This window comes from Vanessa atalanta, chromosome 26, assembly GCF_905147765.1.
Source record: "Vanessa atalanta chromosome 26, ilVanAtal1.2, whole genome shotgun sequence".
Classification (NCBI taxonomy): domain Eukaryota; kingdom Metazoa; phylum Arthropoda; class Insecta; order Lepidoptera; family Nymphalidae; genus Vanessa; species Vanessa atalanta.
This window is the reverse complement of record NC_061896.1, coordinates 1,712,161-1,735,978: the sequence shown is the minus strand read 5'-3', so window position 1 is coordinate 1,735,978 and position 23,818 is coordinate 1,712,161. Positions and strand designations below refer to the sequence as shown.

Genomic DNA, 23,818 nt, shown 5'->3' with positions numbered 1-23,818 from the left:
ATAATTATATAACAATATAATATACATTATAAACGTTTACAGTTCTACAATTTATATTAAAAAGAAAAAGGGGACCAGTGTTTCCTTCAAGAATGCCAATTTCTATGCTATAATCCTTGAATCTATTCTATGAGAAATATTTGATAAGGTATAAAATATAAAATAGTATTTCCTAACATATTAATAGGCAGTAAATAATACAACAAAATTTATAATCGCACCGTCTTTATTTATCTCTTAAAATTATAACATACATCACCTCGTATGTCCACAACTTAACCTAACTTACAACTATTTGTATTGAAACATTGGCATGTGCTAATAGAAATGTTAATAAAAATACACTTTTTATTAAAAATAGTTATAATTTTTATAAATTTCTAATAATATTTCTTTAGCAAAAATTGCCAGAATTCTTCTTGAATGATTTCATGGAATATCAAATTAAGCCAAGTAAATTTAAGATGCACTTTCATTAAAAATTTATATTACTTATATTACAAAATACTACGCTTTCTTCGTCGGTGGTCTGAAAACTCCTACAACTACTGCATGGTCCCTCTCGTAGGGCTCCAAAGTTAACTGTTCCTGAGGTTTTAGCTTGTCAGCTTGTAATTTTTTAACTTCTGCTGCGAAAACAGCTTCTGGCTGTGCCGTTGAGTCTATACATGATGCCTGGAGAAAAAAAAAGAATTAATTAGGTAATATTTTAAATACATTTATTATTAATACGAATCTTAATCCTCAGTGAGAGAGTTCAATTTCATTCAACATGAAAAATTTAGTTATTTTGTTATCATCACAGGAAATTTCTCTAACCCAATACCACTCACATCACCTACCATGACTGGAAATTCTTGGATTATAGTATACTATAACTATGTATAATATATTATATATTTATATAATATGCTATACTAAGTATAGCATATAAAAATTACTAATTCCGTAATATACCAGTAAAATAATATTACGTAGTGCAGACAAAAAAAAAATATTAAAGAAGGATTAAATATTAATAATTAAAGAAGGATATACACATACCTTAATGGATATTACGAAGTGTCCTCCGTTCTTGAGAAAATGCTGTGCGTTTAGACTGACAATTCTAGCTTGGTCCGGCTGGGCGACGTCCGCGAAAATTGTGTCAACCATACCTACTAGCATTCTGAAAAAAAAAGAGGTTTTATAGACTCTGTTGTTAAATTATTAATTGCTATGAATTTCAAGTGTTTATCAGAGAGAGAGTTCAAATAATATCAACATGAAATATTTAGATATTGAATATCATCATAGTATTGCAACTTACAAAATAACAAATCAGTATTTTTTTTTATACCATAAATTGATTAATCTTTTGGGTCAAAATTATTTATATATTATATATATAAATCTGTGTACTTTTTTCAAATATGCAGATTTCAAAAATAACAAACCTATATTTTAACGGATGTCTCGCATCTTCAATAATTGGAATAATATTTGTTCGTTTCTTGGCTACATTTATAAGATCACGTCCTGATCTGTGTGAGAACTCCACTGCGTACACGAGGCCTTCCTGTGGGTGGTACATTACGTTAGTTAATCTTGTTTTGTGAAAATGGTATTTTTGAAGATAGTAAGAATGATCAGTATAGTGGGTAGTGGATATGAAATAGTCTTCATGGGTAGGTCTGTCTAACTTGTATTCATCATAAAAGTATATATTGAAAATATATTTAATTTCTTCATACATAATAATGTAAAGGCACACAAGAATAGTGTACAAAATTGGTTTGTATTGTTTAATGTATTCTATACTCAATAAAAAACAGAAAATAATTTTGAAAGTAAAGACATAATATTTATATCCTTCATATAGAACTGCCATAGATGTACAAACAAAATTAGTTAGCATGATAAAAAAAAAACTGTAATATAAACCAAACTTGAAACTACAAAAAAAATTGTGTAAATATATTATAATATACTATACTCACAGGTCCGACAACATCTGAGACGTGACTGACTGTAGTACCGCTGGCTGCACCGAGATACAACACTCTTGATCCCGGTGGCATGTGAATAGCATCTACACCCCCCATGATTGCGGCAGCTAATTTTGATCTGAATGGATTCCATACTCTGTATTCCACCTTCTCTCCTTCATTCTGAGATATAATTTTATACAATTAATATACATTCTTTAAATAGTATCAACAATTTATAACATTATTAATAATCAGAAGTGGGTATGTGGATATGGTCTTCACGGTTAGGTCAAGATTAGAGGGACCAAATCATCATTTTATATATTTAAAAAAAAATATATATATTGCAGACTAGTCCACTACAGTAACATATTTTTAAATATATTATTATTATCAAAAATTCAGAAAAGATTAGGTACTGGGCTTCTTGCTTGTTCTCCTTAATAGTTTCTACTGAGCTAAATAAAAAAGAAACTAAGATCCTTACTTACTAACTTAAATAAAGATTTTGATTTTTGTATAAAGTCTAGAACTGTTTAAGGAAATGTTTTTGAATAAGCTGTAATAAGTCAAATAGAAGTCATGAATCAAAATCAAATGGCATTTTAAACTCATTTTAGTCTACAGTAAAAACAAATACTAATATTTGCCCTGATAAGGGTAAGTACATATATGAAAATATTAATTTAATAACTTTAATAATAACTTTTAGCGAAACGTCAATAGTCGCAGGATCGTTCCTGGGCTATTGTCGTACCCCACCTCCTAACACAAGTGATAATCTTAAAAGGAGGGGGACATACAAATCATAATTTTGTAAAAAATATTGTATATTTTATCTATGGTACCAAAATATTGTCTATATACAACCAGCGCCACCTATGAACTTAAGTGTAAAACCTTTCTCTGAATTCAAATAAAGCGTTAGTCCGTTACGAAACATACTCGAGTTTTATTAAATTTCATATTTAATTTGGGAAATTGCTAGTATTACTTAAAAAAAAAAAAGATAACTGAAATGGACTAGAATATGCAACATACATATTATTTAAAAATCAAATAAATGTAAATAATATTACATAATACAAACCTCAACTGATATCCTCTTTTCTCCGTAAACTTCCGAACCGGGAACTAAATTCTTCGTAACTAACGCATCTTCCTTTCCTCTCGCGATAAACACTCCTGGATGTCTAAAAAGAATAAATTCGTTAAATATTGATCCAATATATATTGTATCGACTATTCGAAGGATTATAATCAGTAACATAATTTGGCTTCAAGCATTCGCATTCAGAAGAACGAAAGTTATGTTTGACACATCATTTAGGGAGAAAGTATAACATTACAGTGAGGCCTCATCTGACATAGATTTCTTCAGAATCAAATGATACTTTATTCAAATAGATTTAATATTTAAATGTCAACCTATTAATTCAGAATGTAGTATTTACCGAGAAGAACTATAAAAATATATAGACAGCAACTGTTTTATACCATTAGTGAAAAGACCATGTGATTTCCATGTGGGTATTAATTTGGGTCGCATTTACATTAGAGCAACTATTCCGAGCAGTAGAAGAACATTCACAAACAATTTTTTGCTTTATTTTGTTTAGTTTTGTGATGGTAAACATTTATCTAATATGTATAATAGTAACTAAATGTCAGCATGAAACCAGTAACTATTTAACTTGTCTAAACCAAGAACTTAATGAGGTAAAAAAACACTACCTTAACGGATACTTTAAAATGACTTGGGACTGCAAAACAATTAATAATTATTGTAAGCTTTACCTGTGAGGTTCAATGATAACTTGCTTTCCTCCCTTAAAACCACCTCTGCCACCTCTAGGAGCTCCACCTCGTCCTCTGCCTGAGAAAACCAGTATATTAATAACAAGCTTACAGAAACATAATTATGGGTTGTTTGTTTATAGATATCAGTAGTGGGTATGTGGTATCATAGTCTTCATGAATAGGTCTAGATTAGAGGGACCATTCTCTCATCATTTAATTAAACCTTAAACTTGTTAAAACACAGAAAGAGCTAATTTAATACATAAATCAATTTTGTACATTACATTTTTTTTTACACACGATTGTGTAAAGAGTTAAACATAAGTTCAAACAGATAATGTTTAGATTTTTATCATTTTAAATTGTTTAAGTTCAGTAGAACATAGAATACGTGTAATAAACTTCGAATGTAAAGATGTAAATCGATTAAATTGACTAACTTAAAGGAGACTTTATAGTCAAAATTTACTGTTATCTTAATGATTTTATGTAATATTAATCAATTTTTGAATTCGGATTAAATTGACATTTAATGAATAACATACCTCCGCCTCCTCGTCCACCGAAGCCCCGGCCTCCACCTCCGCCTCGCTTCTCAAACTTTCCTCCTCCTCCACCTCCACCGCCGAAACCACCTCGGCCACCACCGAAGCCCCCTCGACCGCCGCCGCCGCCGCCACCGCGACCGCCTCGAAATCCACCACGGCCTCCGCCGCCACGCGGACTACTAAAATCTATTTGAAGAAAAACAAAGTTGAAAATAACAAAGAATAATAAAATACCACGTGGGATTTTTCAAGTATTATTTAAATGACGAAAGTATAGTAGGGGGTATTTCACAGCATGGGGTTATTACCAAATGGAAAACATGTGGAGTGCCTCAAATCTATAACAAATTATGAATTAACATTTAAATAAATATAAGAAGTTGTTCTATTTATGCGACGCTACAAACTAAAATCCCACATGTCATATTCAAACTTAACCTTAAACACGTCCGTATAAAAATATATATTTTTTCGATAATTTTTAATAAATGATTATGGTTATATCATACTAAAAGCATTAAATTGAAATTATCTTGAATGAATTACATATATAAAACATAATAATCGACATAAACCACGCGGTAACCACGCGTGTGAATCGTCAAAATACAAAATTTATTTTTACTCACCTGGTTTTCCCATTTGTTAAATTAGATCGTTTAATGTATCTAATTAAAACAGAAACACTTATTCTTCAACGAATTATAAAAATAAACTCTTTAGATTTCATAAGCGGGCGGAGCTCATAGCGCCCGCGCCGTCTTACCACCGCCGGAAATGATGCCATTTTAAGATTTTATGAATTGCCAGCTGCATGATCATGAAAGAAAAAATTTTTATTCAAATTTGCCACTTGAAAAAAATAAGTTATTCAAAGTACTTTTATCTAAATTTATCTAAATTATATTCGATTATTAACTGCATAAACTAGGTATATTATTAAAGTTTCCACTGATATGTTTTGAGCATATATTCTGATATAACCTGAAAAAATAATAATTAATGTATAGTTAAAGAATTATTTAAACATTATGAAAACGAAAAATGGTTTTGATTAGTAAAAAAAACCTAACATTAAATTTCGTTTCGTTTCTTTTATTTATTTTTGAGTTTTATTTTAAATACATTACGCAACACTTATTCCAAATTTTAATCGTGTAACATATTTCTGTACCCCTAGTACGAGTTTCAATACTTCTTGCGTTAATAAGGTAACGTTTGCTCAGAAACGTTTATGAAGTATTTGCTAAGTGTCGAAGACCTAGCGTTCTGTCAACTTCAAAGTCGATAAAGTAAGTCATAAAAATTCGTTGTTCCGATTTTACTCTTTTATTTTATGGTATATGTTGGCAGACGAGCATATGGGCCACCTCATGGTAAGTGGTCACTAAAACCATAGACAATGACGCTGTAAGAAATATGAACTATTCCAACACCACCAATTTACACAGATTCACCGCCAATTCGCCACTAATCTTGCGAACTAAGATGTTATGTCTCTTGTGCCTGTAGTTACTAGCTCACTCACCATTCGAACTGAAACACAACAATACTGAGTACTGTTGTTTGGCGATAGAATATCTGTTGAATGGGTGGTACCTGCCCAGACGGGCTTGCACAAAGCTCTACCACCAAGTAAACTATCTCCATCTGTGTTTTCGCTTTGGGTGCTCATAGGATATGTTTGTATGGAAGAAAACCAAAAACCGTAAAATACAATAGTTAACTGTCAAACTTGTACGTGATAATCACTAGATTGGTATTTCTTATTATTCTTATATTATTGTCAGATTCCTTATTATTTTTTCAAACTTTAAAATATTTTATCGCACACACCAAAAAAAAAACAAGTTCAACAATCTGCTTTTTTAAATCAGGAATAATATTATGTGGGAACTTCATCAGTAAATATATATTTTTTTATTATTTTATAATTTACTTTTGAAGAGCTGCTCTATGTCTATAGTAGGAATATTAAGTTGGAAGAAACGCCAAGGAGTATCAATACTTATAAAGATAATTTTCTACTCAATACTTGTACAAATTTTTGAATTATCTTTAATCAATCTGACAGACAACACAATATTTTTTTATGAAAATATACAATATGATTTATTATTATAAAATGGTTTAGGATTCTTTTTTAAGTTGTTACTAGTCTTTTTTTCTGGCATTGCTTGTATTTGACTTAAATGTCTACAACAAACTGACATATAAAATAATTAAATTTATCCAATACATCATACTCTACATAACAAATAAAAGAAAATTAAGTAACGTGTACGTAAAAAAATGGACTTTCTCAACCAAATACTTATCTTTTAATATATTCAATTTAATTTTGATTTAAGTAGGTTATGATAAGGATTTCAATTATTATTATTACTACAACAGCGATAAATACACTGGAGGAGATACCGCTATCTTTATTTTATAAATCATCCCAACAAGCTGACATCACTAGTGTATAAGTTTAAGACGTAAACATACTTCAGGTTGTTTATCAATACCAATATTATAATTGCGAAAGTAACTCTGTCTGTTATGCTTTCACGGCTAAACGAACTAATGTCGATGAATTTTGGTACGAAACAAGCTCGAAAGGACAACGACGGATATTAGGTATGTTTTTTTACCATGTAAGAGGGTAAATTTGTAGATGTGTCTTTGTATGCATAAGTATGTATGTATAAGTTCTTGAAGGATTTTCGTCACAAAGTGAATTGCACGCGGGCGATGCCGCGGATTCAGCTGGTGCTTTATATTTATTTATTTATTTGACAACATCAACAAGTAATACAACAAAATTACACAGTAAACCAAAAGTCATAATAAGTTAATGGGTAATTACCTACTTTTTTAACAGGTGTTCTAAGATTACTTGGAATATTATTAAAAGTGATGACGATAAAGAGGTAATTGTTTAGAAAAGGTTTTACTTTCAATAAACATTGTATGACGTTTACGCCAGTTGTTGTTTGAATTGTTACCAAACGAATATACTATAAGACATAGGAAATATCCAAAGTGTAACTACTGTTTAATCAATTGATATAAATGTCAAGATTAGCTATAATATTTCGATTGCATGTTTTTTTCGATTGTATTTTTTTTTGTCATTGGTAGGTGGACGGGCAAACAGGCTTGGTAAGTGGTCACCACTGACCGTAGACATTGGTGCCGTAAAAAATAATAGCAATTCCTTGCATCGCCAATTTGCCACCAACCTTGGAAACTGATATGCTGTGTCTCTTGTTCGTGTAGTTATTTTGGCTAGTGAGCCAATATTGCTACATATACTCCGGTATGAAGGGTGAGTGCACCCATCATATCGGAATATATCAATACTATGCATATTCTAATGGAAGTAGGAAAAAAGATAAACAAACCTAAGATTTACGTATTTCAGCTACATATATTGTGCACTACTAAGAGTTTATAATGAATATATCTTTATTTATAATAGTGTTACTATTACAGTTTTCAAAATATAACTTATTTTCACTACAATTTTACTTCAAATATTCCAATAACAGTTTTGTCGATGACTAGTTAAAGAAAATTGCTTAAAACGCCAAAATGTACATTAAAATGTGTTTTAAGACAAAATTAACATTTTGTAGGTTAGGTTAGGTTAGTTAGTCCAATTACCCTGTGTTCGTTGTAAATAAACTTTGTCTTAGCGCATCATTTGTATCATCACTTTTGGTATTTTCTAGTTATTTGTAATGTCACTTTTTGTTGACTGACAGTAATAACAACAAAAAAATTATATGTATTTTTTTGGAAAAAGCTGGACTTAGGAAGCAATTATTATTATCACAATCGGAGCCCGTGACGTGTAATGTTTATTGCTTAGCGGAGTTCTATTCATTGGCGAGACTGATCCATATGTGTAATACATTAGGAAATAAATTAGAAATTATAATTATAGCCCCTTAGATTTGAGTATCTCATACGATTTGCTACTAACTCAGCTATATTGTGCACGCTAGTTTATGAATAATTTATCTTTATTTATAATACAACATTATTACATGTAACTCAACTAAAATCCACTTTAATTTTACTCGTAAATTCAATTTTTCAATTCAAACAGTTTCGTCGACGTTAAAAACGCAATTTTTTCAATTTTTCTAATCCAGAGTAAAAATTAATCAAGCTCTCGACCAATGATATCGTGTCAATTTGCTGTCAAATATTGTTTATTTAGCTTTTCTCCTATTATGACTAGAATAGAGTCATACGTAATTTATTACACATACCTGTTGACGCCCGCAGCTTTGCTTCCGTTTCTGGGGTTGGTCGTCACTTGTCAGGTTTAGACATCGAAGGCGATTAAATTGTTGGACAGTGAAAGAGATAAACATACAGAGTTACTTTCGCGTTTATAATATAAGTTAAATTGTATCTTAAGATCTAAGGAATGTTGTTTAGAGTTAATATTATTATTTTCTTCTTATATGCTATTATTCAAGCTATCTAAATTGACATATAGGGCGTAGTACATATATCGATATTTTTCTCAACTCAAGTATATTTATTATCACTGATTATTACTGATAAGAAATACCTACAAATATAATAGCCAGTGTCACCAATATTGGACTAGTTTTGATTCATTGAAAGTAACAAGTTGGCTATTTGGTTCAAAATTGGGTTGAAAAAGGTGTGCCCGAAGCTTCAACGAAAATAATTTTAAACGATTGTTATTACGGTAATATATTTTAATTATCTTTAACAGAAGTATAAGCTGTTGTTTCAAAAGGGACAATTCTATTTAAATAAGTTTTTTTTTTTCATGTATCTTTAAGCATTTGCATAGGTACGCAAAGATGCATAAAAAAAAATCTCAAAATTACAACTTCTACGAATCGTTTTTCTGGTTGTATATTTTTTATATATTTTTCTTATAGTCTGGGCACTGGTGTTTCTTCATTTAGCGTTACCCGAAATTATCAGCTAAGACGGGGCTGGTATTTAATTTAAATATAATTTTTTCATATTTGATGTTGGTCCTCAGTTAAATAATCATTAAAATATGTATGTTTCTAAAATACACCTTGGTACCCTAAAAAATAAGCACATACATTGAATATCATCTATATTTAATCTTCTGTTTCTTGTCCATTAAAAATTGTAATCTTTGTTTTAGAATTTAAACAAGAATTGATAATATGGATATTCTAAATGTAATTTCCGTTTTTGAAATTTCTAACATAACGTTAGACAAATTTAATTGGCTCAACGAGCCAGCCAAGTGGAGTCTGAAGGACAACGAACTGCATTTGACGACAGACATGAAAACAGACTTCTGGCAAAGTACTTGGTACAATTTCACTGTGAACAGTGGACATGTTTACGGAGTCGGCATTTCTGAGGACTTTACCTTGGAGGTCGGTGTTTACTTAACTTAGTCGTAAAAGTATAATGACTACGGCCCCAGTTAAGGGGTAGCGCCGGGAAAAATATTACTGAAAGCGAAACAAATATGGGTAAATGTGGTATTCCAATGGAAGTAGGAAAAAAGATAAACAAACCTTAGATTTAAGTATTTCATGCGATTTGATAATAACAGCTATATTGTGAACTAGTAAGAGTTTATGATTAATATATCTTTATTTATAATAAGACACTATAACCCTTAAATAGTTATTTCCACTTTAATTTTACTTCTAAAATTCCGATAACAGTTTCGTCGACGTTCAAAACGCGGTTTTTCGCAAATCCTATGGATTTGCGAAAAACCGTAATTTCGTAGATTAATCAAGCTCTCGACCAATGATATCGCGTTAATTCGCTGTCAAGTGTTGTTTATTTGGCTTTTCTCCTCTTATGGTTGGAATAGAGTAAACAATGGTATTGTTCATTAACTGTGCTTATTATATTTACGGTTAGTGACGATATTTGCATAAAAAATAAAAAATCGCTTTTGAAATTGGAACGATTATTTTTGGCGCGTATTCATGTAAAATTTTGCTGATGTCCAGCCAATGTATATGTTTTATGTTATACAATATCCTGCAGAGGGATTTTGATTGGGAATATCCTCATTGATATTTACCAATTCAATTGCGCGGGAGATATTATAATACTCAAATTCTTTCACTTTTATATGGAATGGAAGTTCGAATGATCAACGACGTAACATGCTTTTCGAGGCTAGAAAATGTTAACCCTATGAACCTCCAAATTTCGGGCTGCGATTGAGATTTAATTGTATAAAAAGTTTTATTGGTCTGACCCAAGGTTTCAATCTAAAATCTCTTGATTTATTGTACTCCCTGTACTGTATAAAAATTGGTTTAAGTTTTTTTTTTTAATTTTCCTTTTGTTTTAAGGTTTGCGTGGAAGCAGATTTCCACACGCTCTACGATCAGGCCGGTTTGATGATATACTTGGATGAAAAACATTGGCTTAAAGCGGGAATAGAATACAACGACGGCCAACCTATGATAGGCAGTGTACTCACTAATGGAGTTTCCGATTGGGCGACGGGTATGTATGACATTGTTAGGAATACGTCTAACTAAAGTCTATTCCAGTCGAAGAAGGAATAAAGATAAACAAACCTTAGATTTACGTATGCCACGATATTTGCTAATAGCTTTGTTATATTGTGCACTACTAATAGTTCTTGACAAATATATTATTTATAATACACCACTAAATTACTTATATTCCATTTTAATTTTACTTCCAAAGTTCCTATTACAATTTTAGCGACTTTCAAAGCGCCTTTATTATATTTACTTGGTGGTAGGGCTTTGTGCAAGCCCGTCCGGGTAGGTACCACGCACTCATCAGATATTCTAACGCTAAACAGCAGTACTCAGTGTTGTTGTGTTCCGGTTTGAAGGGTGAGTGAGCCAGTGTAACTACAGGCACAAGAGACGTAACATCTTGGTTCCCAAGGTTGGTGGCGCATTGGTGATATAAGGAATGGTTAATATTTCTTACAACGCCATTGTCTGTGAACGGTGGTGACCACTTACCATCAGGTGGCCCATTTGCTTGTCCGCCTAAGGATATCATAAAAAAAAATATTCAATCTCTCGACCAATGATATCACTTCAATTTATTTAAAATTTATTTATTTAAATACTTTATTGATCACCACAAAGTAAATGGAACAAAAGGCGGACTTAAGGCATTCTTCAAGGCAACCTTTAGGTTAAACAGAAAACCATGAAGGCAGTAATTAATAATTGAAAATACATAAAAATATACATACTTTTATATAAAATAAACATTGATCAATACTATATATAGTAAAAAGCATATAATATAATAAGTAATAATAGTACGTAATAGGAGTCATGAGTTCGCACACTAACAATAGGCGGCGCACTAAGTCCTGTCCAGTGTTGTCATAGATAAAAAATAAACCCCATTATTAATAATAAAAATTATTTGCAGGAGTATTCAATGGGGATCCGAGGAAATTCTGGCTGAGACTATCGAAAGTCGGCAACGTTGTTTGTGTCAAATACTCCACAGATAATAAAACGTGGCTTTTATTAAGATTATCAGCGTTCCCTGTTTCCGAGAAGTATTTCGTGGGTCCAATGAGCTGTACACCGCAACGAGAGGGCTTGACTGTTAAATTCAGTGGACTGACCTTAACTAAACCCGCTAAAGATATTTTACACTCCAATTAAAAGACAATAAAGACTTTTCCATAATATAGTTTTATTATTTGAGATTCCGTATCATAATTGTTAATACATTGGGAGGCTCGCGTTTTAGGGGGTTGGTTGTTGCGTGTTAGGTAAAAAAGGTAAAGTCCTATGTCCGCCCTTGGAGTTCAAGTTTGGTTCATACCAAATTTCGTCAAATTCGGTTCATTGATTTGGCAGCGAATGAGCGACAGACAGATAGACAAACAGAGTTACATTTATAATATTAGTATATATAGTATAGATATAGAGGAAATAAGGATAGTAGCCTATTTCAATAATAAAACGGGCAGCGAGCATTCGCCAGTCTATTTATTTTCAATTTAAAAAAAAATCACAACAAAATTTATTGAGTTTTATTGTATTTTAACTGCTTAGTTAACTTCGATTGGATCGTAATGTAGTAAAAAATAATATAATTAAATTCCAAGTGGTGTAATTAAAAACAAAACTTCATTTTAATTGGTTTTATTGTTCATATTTTGTACAAATTCCATTGAAATAAGACAAACTTGGACTTCGATTTGAATAAACTCGACATGAGATTTGAGAAAATTATTCAATTAAAATACCATTTATGATTTAATTGACCAAAATAAATATTAAATATACACGTGCGAGTTTATTGGTATTACCACCTAACCTATGTGGGGAAGCCCCGGAGTGACGCCTGTCGCTACACATTCATCGATAAGTAAACTAAAAGCGCGAAAATAGTTCACAGCTGGGCAAAGACTTTATAGGGTTCAGGTAAAACATATTCGATACTCAATAGCTTGATTTTGAACTAAAATACTTATAGACGAAAATGACAAAAGTATTTGTGAAAACAACAACAAAATAAAATTTTTATTTGGCTATAAACAACAATTATCGATAGTATTACTGTGCATCACATCACTAGCCGATATCGATATAACTTCGCATCAATAACGTCTTTTAAAACTACTAATAAACTCGCGCGTGTCTTACACCTGAATCTGTTTAGTTAACTAAATTACTCACTAATAATAACTAATAACTAAAAATGCTTCAAATTTGTTTCTTAATTATTATAACATACATAATTTACATAAAATTATATATATATATATATATACTTATATACATATACAAATGATAGCTTTTTAAAAAATAAATTACCAAAACGATTTGATAATTCAATGTATAACTATATATAAAGACTAGTAAATATATAACTTTTTATAGAGTTGCCATAGCTAAATATTTTTTGGCAAACGTAAAAAAAAATTTAAGAAAATTATAAAAGTTTTTATTTTCTTCATCATCTGTACAGATAACCCCACTCACCATTCTCCACAACGAAACATTAAAAATGGAATTGATAATCTTTTTCATGTCAATCCTACCCAGACAACTGTTTAATTTGAAAACCATAATAGGATATATAATTTATGATACTATTGCAAGCCTGATTCGCTGGACAATTAATAAGGACCATTTCCTTATTTAATGCCCAGCGGTGTACGGAATAAAAAAATCCTATAAACATCAATAACGATTCCGCCTTGATATTCACGTGATTGACACAAAAAGAATTAAAAATATATTTTATATATTATAACCGGTATATAACGACTTTACTTAAGGTATCAATAAACAACTAACTATATACAGTTTTTTTATTGTAAATATTATTTATCGTAATGCACAGTGCTTATTTAGATATACATATACAATAATTCTATTATATACAATTTTTTTTTAAACACAATAATCTAGTGTTGCCATATTAATAAAATAAAAGACAAAAACTACTAAAAACCTTATTCTAAACTAAATATCACATTTTCATTTCTACAACCAAACAATATTTGATATATAGATAATAAAATTACGAATGACCAATCAGGGAACGGAATTCGAAAATAGAATTTGAAAAATGTTATCTTTTATATGGAGTATTTATAATACTGTCAAATAAGATAGCAACTTCAAATCCTAGTACGATCTTATAACTAAACATCTTTGACATTTATGAGCAAGGAAATAATTTATAAAAATGTTATGATTTTATAACTTCTTAAGCTTTTAATCATAATAAAAAAAAAAATCAAATTTGTTTTTTTTTAAATGGAGCAAATAAAGGATGAATTTATTCGGACTAATCTTATATTACTAATGTTAAAATATCGCATTTTCGGTTAATCGAATTTGGACCTTTTCACATTGTACTTAAAGCTGTCGTTGGACTGTTATCGAGTGGTTCCGTCTTGATGGAAACTTGCATGGATTGCGGTGACGTCACAGGTGCAATTTTCGAACGTTCCAGATTGTACATCTAAAAGAAAAAAAATACATATTGTTTTATTATACATATTTAGATAAGTACAGTTTTGTGTACACGATTTGTTATCGATGTCATAAATGCAAGTTTAACTTGAAGACTATTAAAAGTAAAAATGGTAAAGTAAGTAAATTGTATCGCCTGAAGCGAAAAGAGCCAAATATTTTAGAGAAAAAGGTAAACCACTTTTTGCCCTCTGCCAAATAATAGAAATATGCCAATAATTTAAGCCAAAACGACATAAACTTCATCAGCAAGCTGTCAAAAGGACATATATATCTATATTATATCAATACCCATATTATAAAGCTATTCAAGTTGGTTGTTTTCAAATCTCAAGAACTACTTGTCCGATTTGAAAAAAATGTTTCATTGTTAGATAGCCTTCTTAACGGGGAGGCCCATAGGATACTACTACTGCTACTACGCGCTACGTAGTAGCAGTAGTAGTATCCTATGTGGTATCCCAGTAGTAGTATACGCTAGTATCAATGAAAGATGTTGCAGTTGCATTATTCCTTTTCAGACCTTCCGTTGAATGCGCTACGTAAATGACTAAAGTGTTCCAAAAATCATGTATGACAAGGATGCGTAGCCGAGCGAAGTCGGGACGAGCATCTAGTGTTATATAAAGCAACAAACACCTGTTAATTTATTTTATATTCTTATTACTAAAAATAAGTCGACTACCTTCATAAACAGTGGCGTTGACAACTGGGCGACACTCGTTGCCTTGTTGTACGAGTCCTCTTCTGACGCGAGAGACACCTCGACAGGCGAAACTTTAAGTTTCGGGAACTGTTTCTTGAACAGCTGTTCCTCGTCAGAGTCCGATGGAGGGGGGCGGACCTGAAAAATCATTACTAACGTATATATCCAAAGTATATCGAGATCATTACATATTTTAAGAATAGATAACGTTATATTTATATTAGATAAAAATAAAATTAGGAGTAATTTTGTTGGTTTTTAGGGTGAGTAAGCCAGTGCAACTAAAGGCTAAGTTAGCTATAACTTTGTCTTATTATATAGTTATTACTAACCCTATCAAAAAATAGTTTAATTATTTTGCTTTACCTTTCTGGGTCGCCCTGGACCGCGTCTCTTGGGTGGTAACGGAAGCGGCGATGGAGAACGTGCCTGAAAGAAAATACATGCAAATATTTAAACTGATCTTATACCCATTTCTGTTTTACATTTATAAAATCAATAAATATATATATATATATATATATATATATATATATATATATATATATATATATATATATATATATATATATATATATAAGTTTAATCTTCGTAAAAATATTTTTGCTATAACTAATATATATTTTTTATTACTATTATTATAGTCGCACTAGCTGCTGCCGTGCAGTTATATCCATAACTACTAATACCCTGGTATAGGTTCTACTCACAGTGTTTAGAACACGCGAATCTTCACCAATACAGGTTCATAATACATTCCTTTATTTAATATTATTATATATTATTGGCTGTCAAATTAAACATTACCACCGGTTCGGACAAGAAAATAACCTGACCTGAGAAGAATCAGCGAAAGAAGCTCAGCGGTTTTTTTGCTAATTTATTTACAAATATTCGTGCGTTTTATTCCTAAGGCGTGCTATTGACCATTAACTCACTTATGGTATAATACGTTTAATAATACTTTTCACATTTCATATTTTGTAAACTAAATTTGACAGCAGAGGCATTTTGAATGTTTTCTGGGATCCTATAATATGCTTGATTCGTGTTTAGAATTCATCGGAAAACATCATAAGGTAACGTGAACGTATTGGATGACGATATTTGTATCCATCGACCCGCATTGGAGGAGGAATTAGCTCAAAACCAGCTCCTCGAAAATGAAACCTTATCAAGTATACCCTTATGTTTTATATAATAGAACAGAATTTATAGACCTACCCTCCGTTTCCTTATCGGTCTGCTCCCATCAGCGGAGCGCGTCGTCATCGACAACTTCGATTCATTCGACTTGGAGTTCAAAGTATTATCAACGATTTCTTGCTTAGCCAGAATTCCGCTCATTCGGTTCTTGAAGAAGCTGTCTTCCGCCATCTTCAATGCTTCGAAACACTTGTGACCTTGTAACGCGTACCTTATGATCTTCAAAACCTCAATCCTGCAGAGTAGTCTCGTATCATCATCCATCTTCTTAAATAGAGGAAGTAGGGAGTTCATGAATAATTTGTCGTCATCGAAGTGGTCGTCGGGCAAAATTGTATTCGCGTCAATTTTAATTTCCAGCTTCTTGTCTATGGTTGCTTGGTTACACTTGTCCAGGGTTTCTGGTCTGTCTTGGATATCTGATTTGGTTTTTAGATCGAGTGGCCTTTCCGTAATTTCGTGTTTGATCCGTGGTATGTCTTCTGGAGGTGGGTGTTGGGGCGAGTTCGATACTTCGGAGAACGATTCGTATTTGTCTTGGGAGTATCGCGGTTTTCTGGAACAAATTAATTTGGTTGAGTTTTTTGGAATAATTAACACAGTTCCTCACATAACTAACATTAATGAAAATACTCACTTGTTTTGCAAAGCTCGTAACAGGAAAGACATCTGCCTGTGGTACTGGTATCTCCGACTGCCCGGTGGACACTGTTCTGGCGGTTGACATTTCCCTTGACGAAACGCCTTGGTATACGAATCGCGGATCGAACGCCATCGTTTCTGCACCTCTTTACCTGTAAACAAAATACAAACAATGTTTTGAATGTCGGAACTTTGGATGGTGTTGTATTTATAAATAAAGATATATTAATTTTGAACAGTTAGAGTACCAATGTGACAATAAAAAAAAAAAAACCGGCTGAGTGTGTTTCGCAGGTTCTTCTAGGTAGATTTTTGACAATCAAGAAGCAACTGTAACCCTTTTATATTAAATAAAGATTTTTCTGCCCAGTACGATCTTTTTCATGGACGCAATGTAAATATGGAGTTGATTTGTATTTAGTTTATATTATCAGTTAGTATTTCCCATTAGGAGATCGCGCCCAAATACCAATTAATTCCAGATATCTGCCTCTATTAAAACGCATTGAGGTGCCAGTTTTTATTTACCGCTATCACTCACACTCAACTGTATTAAAATGTTGTTGCTTAAGTCGTTTTAGATTTAGATAATTTTATCTTAAGATTAAGTCAGGTAGATAAGAGTTCATGAACTTTCACTTAACATGAACTAAGCGTCCGTGTCCTTTGTTTAATTTTATTGCTAAATATATGATGTCAATACATGTATATTTTAATTTATTAGACAACAGTTCCGCACATACTTGCAAATTAAGCAATTGCTTAACTAATTGTTTTAGGGGTTTGTTATTTGGTGTTAGGCATAAAAAGGTAGCCTATGTCCTTCCTTGGAATATAAGCTTGCTTCAAAACAAATTTCATTAAATTCATGTCAGTTGTTTGGACGTGAGAGCTTTTTGAGGAGAAATTCAGATTTATTATTTACTAGGCCCGCAGCATCGTGTAGAATCACGGTTGTTAGGAAGGGGGGGGGGGGGCTTAGGTGTTAAATTGGACAGACAACGATGATCGGTTGATAAAATAAGAAGTTTAAGCGTAATAAATAAAACTCACTTTCACATTTATAAAATTAATTTTTATTTTTATAACGAAACCTTCTCTTCTTAATCAAAGATTAACGCGACTTCGATGGTGGGAGTTGACGGGCTTACTTATAATATCTGTACAGTTTATTGAAACAATTACTTCACACCACTTAAACTAGATGGCGTTACCTGTACGTTAGAACGCGTTATCGTTTCGTTTTTTAATTAATGTCTAACGTATTCAAGATAATGTATAATTAATATACACCGATAAGAGATATAGAAGCAACGAATTATTTTTATAATTATACATTTTAATTTTAACTGTAACGTTTTATTTGTTAGATAATCAAAGTAAGATTTTAAAAAAAAATGCAACGGTTGGACAGTTGTACACTTATTAAAACACGATTTTAAGTGAATTTTTAACCGACTTCAAAAGTAGAACGTTATTAATGCAGTTGTGTTCTTTATTTGAAAATATACGTATCGATTTGGTAATTTCTTTGTTTTTCTTTAGGGAGTACACTTCCCAATTGGTCCTTCGTCATTTATTCTTATTATATTTAATGTCGCATATTATATACTAAAATTTCGCGTTCGTTTAATGCAGTGATATTTAAGATTTTTGTTTGTGTATGTTCGTTGATCGCTAGCTTGAATGACCACCACTAATAAAACGACTACCACGTATCGTAATGCTGTATACATCAAATAATCTATAAAAATTCATGGTCACTGCCTTTTTTAACTTAAAACATTTTCCAGTTTTGATAGAATTTATACATACATAATTCTTAAGGTCTTAATATTTCCGCAATTATATAATTTTGAGATTTTGTTGTAAAGAAAAATATATAACGATTAATAATAATTAAATGATAAAACAACACAAAAATATATGTAATATGAAATTATAGTTACAAGTAAATAAACTTATTTATATCAAGTGCGTAATGCAAGTCAAAAGTATACTTATCGTTTCAATTAAAACGGAACGTGCATTCCACGGAGAAGAACCTGTACAAACATTATCACAAAGCAGACTAGCTAACTACACAGGATATATAGTGCACAAGTGTGTGTACAAACACAGGTGCATTCTCATTATACGACGGGACGGCAAACTGACACAACCGGGGAGAGATCAGGCGCAGGACTGACGGCTTAACGTGCTTTCCGAGGCAAGGCAGTGTAAAGCCTATTCCAATGTAAGTAGGAAAAAAGATAAACAAACTTTAGATTTACGAATTTCATGCGATTTGCTTATAACTCAGCTATATTGTGCTACTACTAAAAGTTTATGATTAATATACCTTTATTTATAAATACACTTCCAAAATTCCGGTAACAGTTTCGTCGACGTTCAAAACGCCATTTTTTCGCAAATCCATAGTGAATGTCATAGATTAATTCGCATCAGATTGCTGTCAAATGTTGTTTATTTGGCTTTGGTATACACACTTCCACCTTCCAGGCTCCGGGCTGTTATCTGACATGGTGTTTGAACCAAGGACCTCTGTATCCGCGGCCATATACCTAGCTACAAGATCAACGAATCATCCACCTATTGCACGCCTGATGGTACTATATAGCAGAAACCTTTACGGAATTACAAATAAAAAACAAAAGCAACCGGCGTAAATATCTAATTTCTGAATTGAGGCCTCTTCTCGTACCTCGTACCTAAATTGTTTGTAGGATACAAACAATATTTAATATTAATACGTGTGTTACGCCTCCACGTGTTTCTAACTCAACCGAAATTTTAGACGTTGTCAGGATTCAGAAAAGGCGGACCCATCACACACGGACAAAGCAACCGATGAAAACTAGTATAATATATATTACATCTAGTATCAGCAGGAAAAGGCTTGATAAATATAAAAAAAAAAATCGTCAGCCGACTTATGCAGCTCGAGGTCACGACGCGATCGGACGAGTCAAGTTGAAGGCCGACGAATCAACGGAAAAACATTTCATTCGTTATTTGAATACACTTATACCATACAACTTCTCACGTACATCGCTGTGAAAACGTTTAAACATAAATTATTAACCGCGAACGTAGCTCTAATTTATTTAAATTAAGAATAATTTTTGAAACGCGAAACTTCTAGAAGAATCTAAAGAGCCGTTATTGGGTAACAACCTTTCGCATTCACAGTATCAATGGGAATACAAAGACGTTTATGAACGAACAGGTATTGCGGGCGTAAACTGTAACTACATAACTTTACACAGTAATTATTATAAACATTTCACACGTAAAAGAAAGAGAGGGAAATAATAAAAATAACCCGAATAGGTATCATTGCGCTTCCAAGTTGGATTTGGAAACCCCACATTGATAAATATCAGTGCTTTTCGGTGGATGTTGATAATTATTTATCAATATTACTAATAACGGATGTAACAATGCATTTTATTATTAATTATAACGTAAAACATCTTTACAATATCAATTTTCATTTTTGACTTTGACGTTAGATCCTAGAGTCAACTCTCAGACAAACCGAAGGTGTTGATACTCCCGTGCGGCACGTAAATCGTTCCTTTGACTGAACTCTTTAAAAACAATTTTATTCAATAACTAGCGAACCTCCCCGGCTTCGCACGAGTGCAATGCTGATACTAAATATACTATAAAATGTATTATAACGTTCACAGCCCTTTTGTCATTAGACAATTCAAACCGCTATGACCCTCCATTTTAAATCTGTAATATCTTCGAAAATATTCATTTAAATTTTAAGCATTTTTGAAGACCTTTTTAAGAGGTGCGCAATACTGTAGTACATTATTTTGATCTATCTCGTTACATATATAAACAATTCCTCTTGAATCTATCTATTAAAATACAGCATCAAAATCCGTTGCGTAGTTTCAAAGATCCAACCATACACATGGACACAGGGTCGGACCATAAGTTAAGGGGGCCCTGGGCTAAAACTACTTAGGGGCCCATCTAAGACATATCTAAACGTAGACTTGAATTAAATTCATTGAATTGGTTTGATTAATTGCAGGACTCGCAGGGCTGCAAACCTTACTACCTGTTTAATTTAATAAAGTTATGGATTCTTTCGCATTATCGTTTATTTTTTACTTTGACTTGTGCTACTAGCTGGGGCTCTCTTGAATCCACGAGGCCCTGGGCTGAAGCCCAAAAAGCCATATCGTAGATCCGGCCCAGCATGGACAGACAAACAGCGGGAAGCGACTTTGTTTTATACTATTTAAAGATAACAAAATTCACATCACTTGATATTATTATTAAGGATAAATTGTTGAATTAATAGAATTTCCCTGTATATTTAAGATTTATCATACCCAACCATTTACGACTCCGAATGACTCATATCATCATTGGTCGTATTTTTTTATTATTTGTATTAGTTACTATGTTAGTCTTTAGGAGCGAGATTGCTCAGTGGATAAGTCACGTAGACCGAATTGTTTTTCGAATCTGAATCATATAATATCTATACAGTGTGAGTACAGGCACAAGGGACATACCATCTCAATTCCCAAGGCGCGTCGTCGATAAAAAAGATGGATAATATTTCAGTGATATAGGTACATTAGTATATCACTCGTACCAATTGTCTTAATATGGTGGTAAGTTGATCTTAACATTAGGTGGTCCATTTGTTATACATTTAGCGTAAGCCGATTTTTGTGTCAGTGATTATGGGACGATAACTGCACATAAAAAAATAGTCTCATTTTGAAGAGCTCCAACCGTAGATGCACAGGAAAATAAAGAGGATTCTTGATTGCAAGTTATTAAACTATGATTTAACAAATAATTTTAGAGAGCGAAAAAAAGTTACCGTATTAAAAAAAACAACAAATGTACATTGTGCGAACAGACATCGTCAGTTTACGATGAAATTAAATAAAAAAAAAAACATTGTCATATATTTCGAAATTTGTAAAAATCTGTGATATAAACGAGACGTTTCGCGTGCGACGCACTAGTGTTAAATAAAAAAACAATCTATACATATCAATTACAAAATAATAAAGATTGTTTTCTCGACTGACTGATTAAGACCCACCCAAAACTGTGAATCAAGAAAGCCAAAAATTGGGAGCGTAGATTTAATTTACAACGTAACCATCCGCTTAGAAACAATATTTGTGTGGTAATTCAACTTTAAGGACTGAAATGGGAGGGGTAACTATGTATGAAGTTTACCGGTACGAAGTCGGGAGAGATATTTAGTAGTAAATAAAGAAAGAATGAAACTTTTCTATTGCCTCACACACTACCGAACTGGGATATTGTGTACGTGTATGACGAAAATCGTAACCACCGCAGAACACGAGCGTATAATATCAAAATGTTTTATGCGACATTGACGTTAATAAACATAAATTTTATAGGATACACGTATCAAAATGGCGTATTATCATTAGTCGATTGTCAACATTTCACGAGTGAGATACAAAGTGAATACTTACAGAATCGTACTGCTGAACAAATACTGACAATTTAAATCTCACGTATAAAATTGTATGGCAAAGGGACTATTTTTTAATTTGACCTATGAATTATGCTAAGCTAGATGCAGACCTTGGCTATTGACGGTCCCTAGCCGGCAGAATTCGCCTGAAATGTAATAATCTAAGATTCGATTTTGACCATTATACCTGACGCTGACCTCTGACTGACGAGTATTCTCCTCTATCTGAGATTCGATTTTGGTCATTCGCCTGCAGTCGAGTAAGTTTTACACTATAAATATATATATATATATATATATATATATATATATATATATATATATATATATAATATACGCATATTCTACCTCACTGATGTAACATTACAAAATGTATCATTACAGATTGCGCACTGTAATTCTTAGTTCTTACTTATGTAATGCTCAAAGAACTGTTACAATACAAGCGACCGCTCCTGGCGAGGGCTCCCTAACTCTTTCTAACACTCTTAAATGGTAAAATAGGAGACTCTATCGGGTTGTATGTTAGTTACAAACCCGTGTTTTAAGCTTAAATCGCTGATTTTAAAAACACACTCACATATTAGCGACCGTTACATTTTCTCGCGATTATCTCCGGTTTTTAATATTATTGAAAAGATGTCAAAGAAGCGATGGCAAAGTTGATTGACTCGTAGACAGAAAAATTAATCACTTACTTTACTTTTTCATTTAATAATTAATTCTCATTAATTAAATATTACATAGTAACTACTGAGTTTCTTGCCGGTTCTTCTCGGTAGAATCTACATTCCGAACCGGTGGTAGCTTAACTTTAAATAATTGTAGAAGTACAAAGTGCTTGTAAAAGCCTACTTCAATAAAGTATATTTTGATTTGATTTGGTGATGATGATGTGTTTACTAAAAATAATGTTGCCAATAAAAAATAAATTTAACGAAATTTATCCAAACCGATAACTGATACACTCTAAAAAATATTAAGCATGAAAATATTTTTTAAAAAAATACATTTTAACTTAATAGAATATTTATAAGGAAATAAAACAAGATTTTGAAAGCTTCGTTACCAGTATCGGACGAACATGCGTGAATAGAGCAAGAATTCAAAATCCAATATAAATTAATCTGAAAAGGGATGTATGCCTACAGCTGTATTATTTAACTAGTGGAAAACAGTAACTACTGAGTTTCTTACTAGATCTCGGTAGAATCTAAATTCCGAACCAATGGTGAGTTTAGAATTTAGATTAAATGATCCTGTAAGCCTACTGAACTTAATAAAGAATATTTTAATTTTAGATGTTTTTTTTAAATTATACATAGTATGCTTTTACATGGGTCATCTGATGGCAAGTGGCCTCCACCGCCCATACTCATGGGCCCTGTGAGAAATATAAACCATTGTTTACAGAGCCAATTCGCCACCAACGTTAGATGTAATGTCACTTATGCCTG

General features: G+C 32.1%; 3 protein-coding genes across 6 annotated transcripts in view; 1 reads left to right on the top strand and 2 right to left on the bottom strand.

Moving 5' to 3' along the window:
• Positions 1–208: 208 nt before the first annotated feature.
• On the bottom strand, positions 209–5,088 carry LOC125073951 (rRNA 2'-O-methyltransferase fibrillarin). The gene is made up of 8 exons (XM_047685072.1): positions 4,948–5,088; positions 4,316–4,504; positions 3,768–3,846; positions 3,061–3,163; positions 1,980–2,150; positions 1,437–1,558; positions 1,045–1,168; positions 209–675 (listed from the first exon to the last, which is right to left on the bottom strand). The coding sequence occupies exons 1-8, from the start codon at positions 4,958–4,960 to the stop codon at positions 508–510; spliced, it is 969 nt and encodes a 322-aa protein (XP_047541028.1). The 5' UTR covers positions 4,961–5,088; the 3' UTR covers positions 209–507.
• A 1,699-nt stretch (positions 5,089–6,787) lies between these two features.
• LOC125073971 (regulation of enolase protein 1-like) lies at positions 6,788–12,003 on the top strand. Of its 2 annotated transcripts, none has more exons than XM_047685105.1 (4): positions 6,788–6,940; positions 9,474–9,714; positions 10,660–10,816; positions 11,738–12,003. In XM_047685105.1, exons 2-4 carry the CDS (start codon positions 9,496–9,498, stop codon positions 11,977–11,979), a joined length of 618 nt encoding a protein of 205 aa, XP_047541061.1. In that variant the 5' UTR covers positions 6,788–6,940; positions 9,474–9,495; the 3' UTR covers positions 11,980–12,003. The 2 variants fall into 2 exon arrangements, with proteins under 2 accessions (XP_047541061.1, XP_047541060.1); XM_047685104.1 differs by lacking the exon at positions 6,788–6,940 and adding an exon at positions 8,918–9,035.
• A 2,093-nt stretch (positions 12,004–14,096) lies between these two features.
• Positions 14,097–23,818, bottom strand: part of LOC125074039 — a 46,748-nt gene continuing 37,026 nt past the window's right edge. For all 3 annotated transcript variants that reach the window (XM_047685220.1, XM_047685219.1, XM_047685221.1), the window contains 5 exons: positions 16,860–17,016; positions 16,241–16,778; positions 15,383–15,445; positions 14,996–15,154; positions 14,097–14,299 (listed from right to left, as the gene is read on the bottom strand). In XM_047685220.1, the coding sequence (XP_047541176.1) occupies positions 14,183–14,299; positions 14,996–15,154; positions 15,383–15,445; positions 16,241–16,778; positions 16,860–17,016 (1,034 nt within the window). In that variant the 3' untranslated portion in view covers positions 14,097–14,182. The remainder of the gene's footprint in view (positions 14,300–14,995; positions 15,155–15,382; positions 15,446–16,240; positions 16,779–16,859; positions 17,017–23,818) is intronic.

What these genes read in the sequence shown, in the direction of transcription:
- LOC125073971 (XM_047685105.1), top strand. Translation starts at nt 9,496, where the DNA reads ATGGATATTCTAAATGTAATTTCCGTTTTTGAAATTTCTAACATAACG. An exon ending in CTGAGGACTTTACCTTGGAG is followed by an intron (nt 9,715 to 10,659) that starts GTCGGTGTTTAC and finishes TTTTGTTTTAAG; the next exon opens with GTTTGCGTGGAAGCAGATTT. An exon ending in AGTTTCCGATTGGGCGACGG is followed by an intron (nt 10,817 to 11,737) that starts GTATGTATGACA and finishes AATTATTTGCAG; the next exon opens with GAGTATTCAATGGGGATCCG.
- LOC125073951 (XM_047685072.1), bottom strand. An exon ending in TCTCAGATGTTGTCGGACCT is followed by an intron (nt 1,559 to 1,979) that starts GTGAGTATAGTA and finishes TACCACCCACAG; the next exon opens with GAAGGCCTCGTGTACGCAGT. An exon ending in AGACATCCGTTAAAATATAG is followed by an intron (nt 1,169 to 1,436) that starts GTTTGTTATTTT and finishes TTTTTTTTTCAG; the next exon opens with AATGCTAGTAGGTATGGTTG.